Consider the following 15,674-nt stretch of genomic DNA (forward strand, 5'->3'; position numbering starts at 1 on the left):
AAACTAAAACAAATCTATATGTTGGGCAGCACATTAATGAAAAAAAGACAGTGGCAATAGAACTGAAACAAATACAGGCAAAGACACGAAATGCCACAATGGATTCGGACTCTTTCAAGAACCGCTTGCCAAAATCATTGTATAGCTCATCGATATAGCAGAAATTGTATTATTGTATACGGTAATGAAATCTGGGGCTCAGAAATGTTGCCTTGCTAGAGTTGGAAGTTTGGTAAATTATGGAGAGTACTCATTTATTGGGCCAAAGCAATTCCTTGTTTTGCTCTCCAAGCATATCTAAACTGTGCACTTTAGAGAATCTGGGGCCCCAGCAAACACATTAGTTGACAAATGTTGAAAGAGTTTGCATTGTAATCAATTCATTCCTTCAAGAGAGTGATAGTGAAAGCTGGTAAAGCATGGAAACTATGCGAACTCTGCTAAGTGACAGCAATGGCAAATGGATGGAAACAATGGGAGGAAGCGATGTAAAGGCTCAGATGGCCTCCATGTCAAAGATTGGTGTTCTTGATAGAAACCCTCAGCCATGCATGGTAAGCATAAAGTACATGGGAGGTCGAAGAATATGCATGCCTCTCCTTAAAAGAAATTCAAATAAGATGGGGCAATTAAAATGAGATAAATGTGTGTGTAGAAGTCAAACTACAAAGTCATCTATATACTTCCTACTTTTATGGCCAAAATATAAAGAAATAAGGAGGAGGAAAGTGCTTCAAACACTGAAGAAAACTGTGACATATGAGAGAAATGATCTATTGGTAATTTAGGGCTTCAGATCTACCACGTGAATAGAACAGTAGGGGCTAAAGAGGTCAGGTGTTTTTCCTCTTCCGAGTTATCCGTGTATGTATTTACTTTTGACTTTGAAATTGCTTTGTTGGGCCGGCATACAGGATCTCAGGCTTTGATGGATAGTCCTGAGACTACTGAAGTAGTGTTGCATATATTCCTACAGTAGGTAAACATAAAAGGAGGCCTTGTTGCTTGAATCTTTAGATACAGGTAGTTAAATAGACATGATTTGTGTGTGAAAATATGAGAACGTACTGTGGGTCACTTAGCGTGTCTGGCGTTTCTTTGAGAAGATTATCTTGTAGCACCTATAAAACAAAAGAATAAACATTTGCAAACTACAACTGGACAAAATGTTGTGATCAGATATCAGAAGCTCAGAAAAAAAATTGCATTAGGCAGTGAATTGCATTCTTTAACATACATATAAAAATGGGGAAAACAACCCGAGTTTTAGAGTGTTGCTCTGTGAAAACCAAAGTGGGGACCCTTTAAAACGTGTACCTTTATTGCACCTACAGGACTACCATGTCATTTAAAAGTATATTAACCAAGCTGTGTATGGACACAGACCGCTCCCAGGCAACTAAGGCAGATTCTGGGGAATGAACTCTAAGAGAATGGAGTAAACCCAGCACAGCATTAAGAATTAGAAGGCTTCAGCTTGGCCTGTGCCAAACCGCTAAGGCCTCCAAGCCTACTAGTTAAGTGACTGAACTAGAGTCAAACATTTAACATAGCAGTTCATCTGATACTTACTGTGAGGATTTCTTCCTTGCAAAAGGCAAGAGCTTCAGGTTGTTTATTGGGTGGGAAGGCAGCTTCAAATGCCACTTTCGCTGCAGATGCTGCAGGCATGTAGGTATCACACTGAGCAATCAGCCAATAGCCCATTAGACTTTTCAAATGAGGAGCCAAGTCTTTCTTCACTTTCAGAATAAGCTGCTCGAAAGCTTGCTGGGTTGCCTCGCGAACACGACGGTCATGATCCTGTAAAAAATTTGTTAACATATTGATTATTTAGCAAGTGTTTTGTCCAAAGGTCAAAATACAAGTAAGAGGCAAACAACTTTTCTGAGCAAAGTTAATGAGGACAAAACACTAATGGAAAGATATGTAAATATTTGGCTTACAATGCTATTCCAGCATGAAAACAGTTCTTCTACAACTGATAATATTATCTTCAGATGTGGCCAGTGTACCACTAATACAGAAGAACATGTTTGACCTATACTTTCCAAGAGAAAAAAAAAAACTTCTGAACTCAAGCGCCTTGACACCTTTGGGTGAATGTTTCTCGCTCTACAAGTCGCCTTTTCATTTCATTTCATGTCATGTCATGTCAGAGTTCCCTGAACCGAATATTGGTCAATTTGTGTTTAGACCAGTGGTTCTTAACCTGTGGTCCGAGGACCCCTGGGGGTCCACAAGGCCTACTCATAGGTTCCGTGACTATTTCACAAAATTCAAAACTCAGACATACAACCACTCATATACAACACTAATATACATAGAATTCAAAAAGCATACAAGCACCTATACACGCCGACAGTAATATACATAAAACTCAGACATACAAGCACCCATTTACAGAGACAATAATATACATAGAAATTCACAGACATACAAGCACCCATACACGCCAACACTAATATACATAGAATTCAACAGGCATGCAAGCACCCATATACATCAACACTAATGTATAAAGAATTCAACAGACCTACAAGCACATTACCACAGACACTAATATACATAGAACTCAACAGACTTGCAAACACCCATTCACTTGGACACTAAAATGCATTGAATTCAACAGAAACACAAGCGCCTATAGTCACAGACAATAATATACTCGGCCAGCGCCAGAAAGCCTGCCCTAGTGGGCTCAGGTCAGTCGTACTCAAGAGAATTCTTTCCTGCTCTTAATTATCCACAACAAATATGCTACACCTGATTAGAGGTAAATAAGTGGAAGGATCCAGTGACCTTCAGGGGATGCAAAGAGGAATTTAGACCTTTCCCTGAAAAACTATTAAAGGTGAACCACCCCCTAAATCAACTTGTAGGAGGTCTAATCAACGCCAGGTCCCTTTGTAAGAATGCACAACATATTTTTGACATGATCTCTGATCTCAATCTGGATTGCCTTTTCGATACCGAAACTTGTCTAAAAGATTGGTGCAATCCAGATATTGTCCACCCCCTTCCCCCAGAATATCATATACATAGACAAGACAGACCTGACCAACGTGTTGGAGGTTAATATATCGCAGCACACTTAAATGCTTTACATTTGAAATGACAGGGCTTAAAGGGGCGGAAAGGCTTGGTTTCTCCTTTCAAGTTGGAGGCTCTGTTTCCTTCTCTGGAGTCCTGATTTATCGCCCCCCAGGTACGAGTCTCAACTTTCTAGATACCCTTGGAGACACTCTAAGCACCTTAGTTATTAGATACTCTAATTTTACATTACTTGGAGATTTTAATCTCCACCTAGATTTGAAAACCATCCCTGGAGTCAAAAACTTTCTAGAAACTCTAAACACTCTGGGCCTTGACCAACATTTAGTCAGACAGACATACTGTGCTTGACACACCCTCGATGGGATCTGCTCAAACTTCACCACGCTAAAAGTCGTTTTGCCAATCCCAGTGACGTGGTCTGACCAACAAATCTATCCTTTTAGGGGTCCCCGGCTGAACACCCACATAATCGTGCGCAGGTGGAACAACATCAAAGCCTCTACTACTAGGCCCTGCTTGTCGGGAGAGCCCTCACTAGATAACCATTATTTCAACTCCTGAATGGCCTCACCTTTGTTTTGCCCGCTTCGTTGTAAAGGAAGTCTACCAAAAGAGGTTCTGCCCCCAGTTCACTCAAAAGTTGAAACTTACAAGGTCACTGCAGACGGTCCAAACGCAGATGGAGAAGAAGCTGTAAACTAGACGAGCCAATCCTCTTCAAATCTGCTCTAAAAAGTTACCATCAACAAATTAAAATAGAAAAGAAATCCTACTACACTAATCTAGATAGACTAGCAGACTTAAATCAAAAACTATTATTAAAATTGTAAAATCTTTTACGCAACCTAAGATACTGGAATATGAGATTCCGCCATCACATATTCGATGTGATCAAATTGCGAACTTTTTTTTAACAGAAAATTCAAATCCTACAAGAAGATTTTAAGACAAACGTTTCCCCGATCGCAGGAGTTCATGACTTACCCTCACATCTTTTCATGAAATCAGTATGGAACAGTCACGTCAAGAGATCCTCTCCTGCAATTCAAGTTCCCCTTTTGATCCATGCCCTCCAGAGGTACTGTAAGTCATTATTGACACCATGGATCCAATCATAAATAACATAATAAACTCTTCACTCACACAATCATTTCACTCACACAATCATTAGTACCTTCAAATTGGAATATCGCAGCAGTTAAACCGCTTTAAAAAAAACTATCTGATCCTACAACCCTCTCTAATCTCCGTCGTATCTCCCTCCTACCCTGCCTCAGCAAGATTACTGAAAGACTAGTAAACACCCAACTGACCTCCTTTTTAGAAGAGGCCAATATTTTGCACTCAAGTCAATCAGGCTTTAGGCCAATGCACTTCACGGAATCGGCTTATTATACACCAGTGAAACTCTTACATTTGCCTTAGACAAGGGAAAAACTCTGTGATCCTACTCGATCTATCGACTGCATTTGATACGGTCTCCTATGACATCCTGGGGGACCCTCTCCAAACATATAACATCCCATATGGCCCTAGCTTGGCTGAAATTGTTCTTATCCAATCGAAGGCAAACAGTCACTCTCACCCATATTCAATCCAGGGAGAAATCCTTACCCTGAGGGATCCCGAAGGGCTCTGCACTAAGCCCAACATTTTTTAACATCTATATGGCTCCCCTAGTAAATCTGATATCATTGTTCAATATTGAAAGCATCTCCTATGCGGATGATACTCAGTTCATTTTAATACTAGATAAAAACTCCACAAATGCGGAGGAGGATCTCAAACTCTGACTCACTGCTGAGTTTCACTGGATGCAATCCAACCATCTGAAGTGTAACGCCCAAAAAACCGAGATCATGCTGTTTGGAAAATCTAACACCTTCTTGCCCAGTCTGTGTTGGGCTAATGACATACCCCCTCCACCCAAAACAGTGGACGTAGTGAGGAATTTGGGGATAAAATGTGATACTTCTCTATCCTTCCGTCAACAAGCACTCTCTGTGGCCAGCACATGCTTCCACCTGATTAAGTCTCTTAGAAAGTTCTTTGAACTACTGCAATGCATGGCGAGAAAGGCAGTTGCAGTGGCTCTGATCACGTCTAGATTAGACTACTTTAACAGCCTATAAGCAGGGACCATCAAGTCTGTTCTGAAGAAACTACAAATAGTTGAACATGCGGCTGCCCGTCTAGTACTAGAACTACCCCTAAAATCCCTACAATGGCTCCCCATACATGAAAGAATTCTCTTCAAGATCTTGGTAATCACCTATAGAGCCTTCAGACTTCAGACTATTAAGACCGAGGTATCTTAGGACAAGGTTCAAACCATATGTGATGCATCGACATCTCAGATCCTCATCAGCCAACCTCTTAACAACTCCCAGATTCAATTTCAGCTCTAAAGGCGGCAAATCAGCAGCAGTCCCAGGGACTAAAGCCTGGAATCTACTACCTATCCATCTCCAGTTCTCTCAGAACCAAATTTTAGGAAATCCTTGAAAACTTGGATTTTTTGGAGCCACAGACGCCCTAGTGCTCTCACTCATCTGACATGACAGATCTTCTACTGCAATGCTTTGTTTTGTCCCACCATAGCGCCATGATGCTCTTCGGAGTAATAGCTGCGCTTTACAAATTCTATTATACATACATACATACATACATTTACATACATGCATACATACATAGAATTCAACATACATACAAGCACTCATACACACCAACACTAATATACATAGAACTCAACAGGCAGAGGCACCCATGCACATCAACATTAATATACGTATAAGTCAGCAGACATATAAGCACCTATACACATCAACACTAACATGCATAGACTTCAACTGACATACAAGCACCCATACACTTGGACACTAATATATAGGAATATAAGCACCCATACACACCGGAACTAATATACATAGAAGACAACAGACATGCAAGTACCCATACACACCAACACTAATATACATAGACCTCAACAGACATACAGTCACGCGTACACAACAACAGTAATATACATAGAACTCAACAGACATACAAGCACCCATTCACACCTACACTAATATAGAACTCAACAGATGTGCAGGCACACATGCTGATGGACCAATAAGCTCAAAGCCACAAAAGCACACGGGCCAACATACCTACTAGTAGTACCTATGTTCAGAGGCCAAACTGTACACAAATCAACATGCAAACACACACAATGAATTCTTACATAGTCATATGCTGGTACACAGAGAGGCATATAGGTGCCTATGTGCTTACAGATATAGGGTAGCCGGCTTGATTCGGCCGGGAGGGCTCGGCGGCGCCACGGAGTGAGAGGAGGGGACGGCGGAGGTTGCGGTCTAGAGGGAGTTTGGCAAGTGCACAGACTGGCGGTGAGCAGCGGTAAGGACCAACTGAATCCCTCGCGCAGTGCGGATTCCGCTAGGAGGTCTCCCTCAAGCTGGACTTGAAGTGGCTGGAGTGGTGGCGGGGAGAGCCCAGTTAGCGGGATCCTGCATAGGGGGAGCAGTCCGGTGCGGCGTGTCGCCCAGCTGAGCCCTGAGGACCAGTGGGTTCTCAATGAAGCTCCGCTTTGCTTCTGAGGACTTTGCTGCACTGCATACGCAAAAGAGGTGAGCTGGGCCCCGTGCACACCCGACCTAGGAGAATCAGCAGATTCGGGTGTGAGGATCTTCCTTGGCTTAATAATTATTGGCTTTTGTCCCTAAGCTTGTGTCCCTCATGAGCTCCGTGTGAGTGTGGCGCTTTTCCCTGTCTTCCGCCCTCCCGTCCCCGTGTCTGCCTCCCTCATCCAGAGCCGTCTCCTGGGCGCCCGAGTCAACGTCCCTGATAAAGCAGCAAGTTACAACTGAGACGCTGTTACCTTTTTGTGTTCCCGAGTGTTTTTGTCGCAATGACTTGAGCGAGATTGGCGATTTTCTGGTCCTCTGTCCCACCGATCCAGTGGCTGCCTCCTACATCCAGTTCGGCTCCCTGAGGTGGGTTTAATCATGGGTTTTGATTTGTTTTGTTTTTTTATTGATCTGCTGTCTCTCCATTTTTTGCTGGAGAGTCCGAGACCTAGGTCCACCATCTTGTTGGCAACAACCGGTTTCTACGTTTGCTATGGGCCGCCGGTCTACGTCTTGGTGTTGCCAATCTGATCTAGTGCTTCAAGTCAACCCCCCACCTCCATCTTCGGGATGCATACACTGCATGGATGAAGTAACACATCTACAATTTGCCCTTTCTAACATGTTCGATCCCTATGTTTACATTTCATCAAAGACATGAGTGTTCTAAATGCGATGATAACAAACCCAAACCAGTTTTCATTGAATTTCTTATTTCAGGCAGGCTATATAGTTCTGTGCACATAGGCCATTACTGTTAATTGCCATTTACAGAAAATACACGGGTAAAAAACAGGACTCCTTCAAGAGTAGGCACCAACAAAAATAGCAAATGCTACATTAGCTTGGTGCAATAGAAAAACTCAACACCCATACATTACACCTCCATGCCTCTTTTCCTGCAGCAATCACAAACCTACAATTTCAGATACATGACCAGAGTCCTTACTGGTTACACCCCCAAACGATTTACCATGAGCACTGCTTCAGAGACCATTTATACATGTAAAAGTAACCACAAATCTCCTTTATAAGTAGCAATAATCAAACAGGAATCTTGACAAAGACAATTAATGATGCCATCCTGGCCGACTATCCAGCGATAATTCACTATGTCAAAAGCTTCTCATGTGGTCTCCTAATTTTTTTTTTTTTTAACATTCCTTAGCCTCTCTTCAATGCCCCTTCGATTTATGCTGTCACTCTCTCCTCTCTAGCCATCCCCTATATATTTGCCACTCCACTTTTAGCAAGTTTGTTATGTTTTGTGTTCTTCTCAACTGTTTGACATCTTTGGCTGCCTCACAGTGTTCTGCCTCTCTTCGACTGACATACCAAATTTTTTCATGTAAATGTTTTTCAGTCTTTGATGTTTACCTCCTGACGCAGTTCACTCCTTCCAGATTTAAAGAAGGAGAGCAAGCCACCCGGCACCATCATCACAAGTCTTCTTGACAAGGGCAAAGTTTTATTGGCAATTTTGCCCCACCAGGTTGTTTTCTCATACTACCATTCTCAAAGAGAAGAGGCGGCCCTCCACCCTGGCCTATCTTACTCAACATCCCTGTCATAACTATGATCCTAATAGTACAGTCAGCGCACATCGCCACACCAAAACCAAACCTCTACACAGGTAGCGTCACCTTTGGTAACTCATCCAGTTCAAAATTAAACAAATGTGTTTTCTCAAAAGCAATTGAGATTCTTATATTTATCCCAACTGGAAATTTAACCATTCAGGTGACATTAACATTGTACCAAGCTCCTGCCGATTGGTTTCTCCACTCTGTGGTACTTCAGTTCCGTTTCAGTGGACTGAAGTAGGACTTCTTAGGTGGTGCAGGGTATCCAATGAGTTCTTGTGAAAGAGCCGCAAAAATTTTTAATCATTAGTGTTGGTATTTTCAACTTATTTCCGATAAGAAGAGACTGCCCAATTCCAACATATAAATGGTCAAGAACTTAGTCCCCTCACCAGCCCTACACCATTGCCACGCCTACCCAGTAATAATGAGTCCATTAACTCAAGGTCAAAGGCCATCAAAACAATTCCCACCAGTCAGTCACCGATTCTTATTGGAAAATTAATTCTAGCACCTGGGATATCACATCACACAAGTTAGTTCTGCTCTGTATAAGGGTATGCCAGATGTTCACATGCCAGGAAACAGCAGATTTTAATGAACCACATAAGATATTTTGAAGGATGTAATAGTTTTCTATGAGAAGGGGACATATAACCACTCATTCCCATAATCCTACTACTGCTTACCACTGTGTCCACCCAATCTTATTTAAGTTAGAGGGACTCTTCTAGGGAATGATGGGTTTCATGTATGAGTGCAAAATCAGCATGTTTCTTGGTGATAGAGTGTAAAGTCGCTTTGCGTTTAATGTAATGTGACAGCCCTCTGACATTCCAAGTAAGTAGTGATAAGGCTATGGACATTTTACAAGTGTAATCTTTCGGGGGGAAAACAAAGATTCTCCCTACACAAGGAGGGAAGAAAGGGTAAAAGGGTCCCCTTAAGTGTCTGCTTAGGGTCCTTGAGCCCTGGCAGGGTCCGGCAGGGTCCGGCTACCCAAACATTGAAGCACTGGATGGAAGGGGAGTGGGAAGGAGAAAGGGAAAAGAGGTACAGAGTACTGAAATTAAAAAACGTTTTACGTCGTGAACTAACTTTTGAGCCACTCAACCAGCACCACCCATATCCCCGTCCAGTAGTAGGAGCAAATAAAAAGCCCTGATCATATGTATGGTAAGTAATGCATTACTTTCTGGGAATCAGTGCTGCAACATGGCTAAAGTCCATAATGAGCACAATGTAGTAGGGTAATATGAAAGAAGAGTGGTGAAGGAAGTTAATTACAAATTGGTTCATGTTTTTTTTGGTAAACAAACTTTATTGACTTAACAACTTTGCGACTATTTCACGCTTTGCAACTAGTAGGGCTGTGCCCAGGAATGCCATCTCAGCATGTGTACCAACGACACATATTGGTTCATGTTTAACCACAGGGTGAGGGGGAATGAAGAGTACAATTCTATAGTCAGGAAAGTAAGATAGATGCATTCAGCATCAATGACCTTCCAATCAGGATCTATTTCAATGGAAATAGGATGGAAGAAAAATAGAAGCTAGACTGCCTACCTGTATACCCAGAGGAGGACATGGGAGGAGACCTTACCCCAGAAAACAAATATAGCCACTGCTTCCTCTGCCGCCCCAATTAGTCTCAATCAGTCATTTTGCCTTTCAGTTACTCTGTCGTCTACCCTAGCTTGAGTGACGATCTCAACTTATCTTTGTCCCTGTTCTTGTGAAGAGAGTCTACTGCCTGTTGAAGACCAGCTCGATCTGATTCTCTGTGTTGCCGAGGAGGGAAACTCTGTTGCTTAGGCTGGTGCAAGAAATTTCACCAATGAGGAGGCGGCTTTCTAGCAGGAGAGAAATCGTGAGTGTTTTGTGTGGCAGAGATATTCATTTTAGATTAGCCTAATTTAGGACTCTAGATAAACTTCTTTAAAAAAAAAGTATTTTGGCTTTTCATCCACTATCACTAGCACGCATGTGGGGTCCAGGAGGCCATATTTGAGGTCCCAGCGCCTGAACTGTGGCCTCAGTGCATGAATTTCTTTGGCTTGATACTGGTCACCAAGGAATATTCAGCTGAAAAGAAGATCCTGCTTCCCTCAAATAGCAGCAGGTCTTTGGAAATGTGTGCCATTTGTAGAATGGCTCTGGTATGTTGATACCATAAAGAACATGCAATGTCGAGGGGAGGCCCGCTAAGTTAAGCCTGATTACGTTTGTGTTAAGCTACTAGAGGATTAAGCACAGGTTAATTTGGTGACTTTTTGTGGTTCACCATAATGAGGATTTATACCTGTTGCTAGAGTAGGATTTGACCGGCCTCAACGAACAACCAACTTCTCACAATATGATATCCTGTAAACCAGTGGTTCGACAACCAATATTCTGAGTAGCAGCTCACCACATTTGCTCCTGCTCATCTGAGCAGGAGCAAATGTGGTGGGCTCTTTGAAACTCCAGGAGTGGAAGATAGAGGAATTGTGGAATCAATTCTCTGCCACCTCTGGGAAGCCATAAAACCAAAAATTGTTACACCGCAATCCAATCGGTCGGTTAGGTCAGTAAACTTGTGTGGTAGGAATTTGATATCCATGCCCCAGTCAGGAAGAAAATCATAATGCGATTCCACAGTCAGGTCTCTCTTTAACTTTATCCAGTTGAGCCTGCAAAGTGGAGACCTCTTGCCTTAATGATTTAATCTCTGTTGTTAAGTGAGTGACTTTTAAATCCACAGCTGACTATGTTTATTTTTTGTCTGTAATTTCCTTCATGAGAGCATTCATTTCGGGGTCCGTTCAGGAGATCGTTTGTCGCATGACCTGATCTAGGATGGCTGATTGCTTCTCAGAATATCGGTTGACGAACCACTGGTTTACAGGATATCATATTGTGAGAAGTTGGGTTGTTCGTTGAGGCGGGTCAAATCCTACTCTAGCAACAGGTATAAATCCTCATTATGGTGAACCACAAAAGTCACCAAATTAACCTGTGCTTAATCCTCTAGTAGCTTAACACAAACGTAATTAGGCTTAACTTATAGGCAATGTGTAAAGCCTTTATACAGCACTCAAGTAATAAAGTGAAAACACAACACAAGAAAAATCCCACACGATTTATAAAAATAGATTACATTTTAATAGATAAATTAAATAACTATATCTATATCTAATCAGTAGAACTGAAGATACTGTACTTTAAAAGCTTAGATAACAGTAGCACTAAAAGTCAAAAAGCACCAACTGAGGCTATCTGGTCGTGCTGTCCAGGGAAACAGTCACCAGTTCAGTCCGACCGCTATTGAGTGCATACCGGGCACATGACCAAGTTTGGCCCACTGAGGATTGTATTTTATGTCCTGGATGCGTGGTCCAAACAGCATTGCTTTGTGAAGCTTCATGTCCGGCATTTGTTTCGATGAAGCTTGCTGCTGTGCTGCGAGGCTTCGCTGTGTTTTGCATCACTCAGCATTGGTTCTGACGAAGCTTGTACCTATGCAGTGAGGCTTTGCATCACTTCGTGATGGATTTGATGGAACCTTCAGTAAGTTCATGAGGAGCTCTTTCTCATACCAGACAAGATTCCAAGGACCTGGAGATGCACCTCTTAAGCCTTAAGGAACAGGCCCTCACTCCAGCAGGAGCCAAAAAGGGCTCAGGCAGGATCAGAGCAGCCGGTCAGCTGGGCAGTTGCAGGGAGGCCTCTATAGCTAGTTGTGTTTCTGCAGCTCAGAAAAGGAGGCTAGTCACCTTACCCTTGGAGTCACTCAGCCTGGGATAACCAGAGCAGGTCCAATCTTCCTTCTCAACGAGAAGGGCAACCTTCAGGAAGCAGGTTAGTCCTTCTTCTGTAGTGTCCACAGGTTCAGGAGTGTACTGAAGAGTGGGTCTGAGGGTTCGGTTTTAATACACAGTGCCAGCTTTGAAGTGGAAGTAACTTCTAGTATGTGGCCCCTACCACCAGCATTGTTGTGTCAGGAATTTCGTATCTCCCTTCCTTGGCCCCAGGGTGTCTGGAATCACAAAAGGGCAGTGTGAGGTTATTTGTGTATGCTGAGACAGTTAGGCAGTTCTTGGAATTGCAGGGGTGGCTGTGCAGAGCTCCACCTCTCCCATCCTGCCAATACTTAGACCCTGTTACTGTCAGGGAGGATTATACAAAGGCCAACTGCCAACTATACCTAGTCATGCGACCCAGGAAACAGGCTGCATACACCAAATAGTTAGGATAAGAAAATGAAGAAAATTCCAACTTCCTAAAAGCATATGTCCATGTCTGCACTGGGGTGGTGTGGAGTGCAGAAAAACGATGGATTTAGGCCCAGATCTCTGTACTGGGGTGAATGTATGACTTTGTTCTGCATTCTGTCCATCAACTGTTTTGCATTTGTCACCCCGAGTGGGATGGGTATGCTCAGACGTGAGTCCCATGCTCTCCACACCACTGGAGTTAAGCTATCCTGGCTGAAGACGGCTGATAGCCAGAAACCGGTCCTAGGATGCTTGATTCCGGTCCAGGAAAGACATGGCTTGGCAGTTCGGGCTGGACTGTTCCCATGAGGCACATGGTCAAGGCTGATTTGCATATGGCCATGTCTGCACTGGGGTGGTGTGGAGTGCAAAAAAACTATGGATTTAGGCCCAGATCTCTGTACTGGGGTGAATGTATGACATTGTTCTGCATTCTGTCCATTAACTGTTTTGCATTTGTCACCTGGAGTGGGATGGGTATGCTCAGACGTGAGTCCCATGCTCTCCACACCACTGGAGTTAAGCTATCCTGGCTGAAGACGGCTGATAGCCAGAAACCGGTCCTAGGAAGCTTGATTCCGGTCCAGGAAAGACATGGCTTGGCAGTTCGGGCTGGACTGTTCCCATGAGGCACAGGGTCAAGGCTGATTTGCATATGGTCATGTCTGCACTGGGGTGGTGTGGAGTGCAAAAAAACGATGGATTTAGGCCCAGATCTCTGTACTGGGGTGAATGTATGACATTGTTCTGCATTCTGTCCATCAACTGTTTTGCATTTGTCTCCCAGAGTGGGATGGTATGCTCAGACGTGAGTCCCATGCTCTCCACACCACTGGAGTTAAGCTATCCTGGCTGAAGACAGCTGATAGCCAGAAACCGGTCCTAGGATGCTTGATTTCGGTCCAGGAAAGACATGGCTTGGCAGTTCGGGCTGGACTGTTCCCATGAGGCACAGGGTCAAGGCTGATTTGCATATGCCCATGTCTGCACTGGGGTGGTGTGGAGTGCAAAAAAACGATGGGATTTAGGCCCAGATTTCTGTACTGGGGTGAATGTATGACATTGTTCTGCATTCTGTCCATTAACTGTTTTGCATTTGTCACCCCAAATGGGATGGGTATGCTCAGACGTGAGTCCCATGCTCTCCACACCACTGGAGTTAAGCTATCCTGGCTGAAGACGGCTGATAGCCAGAAACCGGTCCTAGGATGCTTGGTTCCGGTCCAGGAAAGACATGGCTTGGCAGTTCGGGATGGACTGTTCCCATGAGGGAGAGGGTCAAGGCTGATTTGCATATGGCCATGTCTGCACTGGGGTGGTGTGGAGTGCAAAAAAACTATGGATTTAGGCCCAGATCTCTGTACTGGGGTGAATGTATGACATTGTTCTGCATTCTGTCCATCAACTGTTTTGCAACTTCCTAAAAGTAGCATTTTCAGAATTGTGATTAAAATTCCGACTTTACCATGAAAGAGGGTCTTAAATTACAGTTCACAGACACTAAACATGACATTTCTACCTATACCCAAACAAACATCATCACTTATTAAACATAATAAGGTAAGCAAATGTTATACTATGGGAGAGGTAGGCCTCACAGTAGTGAAAAACTAATTTGTGAGTTTTTCCAATTACTAGGACATGTAAAACTTAAAAGTACATGCCCAACTTTTTAAATAGACTTTACCCTGCCCTACAAGAGGGTAAGGGGGAATTCACTAAAGTGGGATGGTGCGTGCTGGTTGTACAATGAAGGAGAATCCACTCACAAAAGCAGTATTGCTAAAGGGGGAGATTCTAAATATTATCTTGTGGTAATGATCGCATAACACTGTGATTCACCGAGTGGCGGTATGGGATGGAAGCTCAGAGTGAAGCAGCTTTTAACATGCAGCTTTTGCTTCTAGAAACTACGAGGTACAGTAAGCCTCGCAGATCCCCATGCTGCTAGCAAGTGCATACAAGGTGGTTGTGTTCAACTCACAGCTCCTGAAACCAGAGATGAATACAGTGCTGTAAATAGTCCTGCCCCAACCATGCCCTGGTAACTGAACCCACATTGTTCCGTAAGCGCCCTTAGTGTATGAGGTTGGCACACCATATCAGAGTAGAAGGCAGCATAATGATGTCTCCACCCCCTGTAACAATGCGGAAGGGAGAACACCTGCCATTATGGTCCTATTCCGTAAGGCAGCCTCTCAGAAATAAAGCCTTAATATAGGTGATCCCATTGGGTTACTGTTGTTCAGTTGTGAAGCTCTTGTTGTCATTTACAAGCCAGCACACCCCCAGTCACTGGAAGGCGAAATGTACCCTGTAGGTATTGCCCTGAGTCAGCAGCAAAGAAGTAAGCAGTAGTTCAGCCGGTGGACAGCTCCATCCCAGGGTCGGCGCGAGGGACACGTGATAAGGCATTACAGGAGGCTGCTAGGTGGTCTTTCCAGCTATCCTGATCTCGGATTGGTCAGGAGTGTGTTAACTATACCAACACTTATATCAAGAGTCTACAAATTGTGATAGCAAGGGGTGGGGTGGTAGTGCCCAGTTTTATGGGAACATGCTCCGCCCTATGGGTTACCAGACAGGCTATGTACCCATTATGTGTTATTGGCTGCATCTAGTTTGGGGGGGGGGGGGGGGGGGAGTTTGGGTTTTTTCGAGAACCACACTCTCTAGGGAGGTGTAAAAAAAAATTACATTCCTAGCCCAACCCTCCTCCACAAGACTCACCGTGATATTTGTGGCAGACTTGCCTACTCAAACAAAATACTCTCCGAATTGGGGCAGGGCCTTGGACAGGGTGGGCTCTCCTGTGAAGAAGTACTTCCAAGGACCTTTTGTCTCAGACCCACCCCAAACCCTACTCCTCAAAACAAAAAAACTTTTCTGAGGCTGGTGCCGATGTCCTGGGGTGTTTTCACACCCCTTAATGAACATCAGCAGTTTAAAGCCTATGAAAATGCACTGAAAACCCACTGTTTACAGTGGTTTTCAGCTTGTTTCCCCTGCCACCAAGTGTCATCAACTCCTCACCGGGTGACCGTGTGAAGGGAGCTAATATTGTGTGTTACACCGTGTGAGTTAACAGATCTAAGATGGAATCAGGCAGATACCCCATAGTATGAAGCTCTCCCAGGCCTTGT

General features: G+C 43.7%; 1 protein-coding gene across 2 annotated transcripts in view; it reads right to left on the minus strand.

Moving 5' to 3' along the window:
- LTN1 (listerin E3 ubiquitin protein ligase 1) overlaps positions 1–15,674 on the minus strand; it is a 386,602-nt gene that overhangs the window by 343,659 nt on the left and 27,269 nt on the right. For both annotated transcript variants that reach the window (XM_078658380.1, XM_078658379.1), the window contains exons 4-5: positions 1,573–1,803; positions 1,069–1,121 (exon numbers count right to left, since the gene is read on the minus strand). In XM_078658380.1, coding sequence (XP_078514506.1) covers positions 1,069–1,121; positions 1,573–1,803 — 284 coding nt within the window. The remainder of the gene's footprint in view (positions 1–1,068; positions 1,122–1,572; positions 1,804–15,674) is intronic.

This window comes from Lissotriton helveticus, chromosome 8 (genome assembly GCF_964261635.1).
Source record: "Lissotriton helveticus chromosome 8, aLisHel1.1, whole genome shotgun sequence".
Lineage (NCBI taxonomy): Eukaryota > Metazoa > Chordata > Amphibia > Caudata > Salamandridae > Lissotriton > Lissotriton helveticus.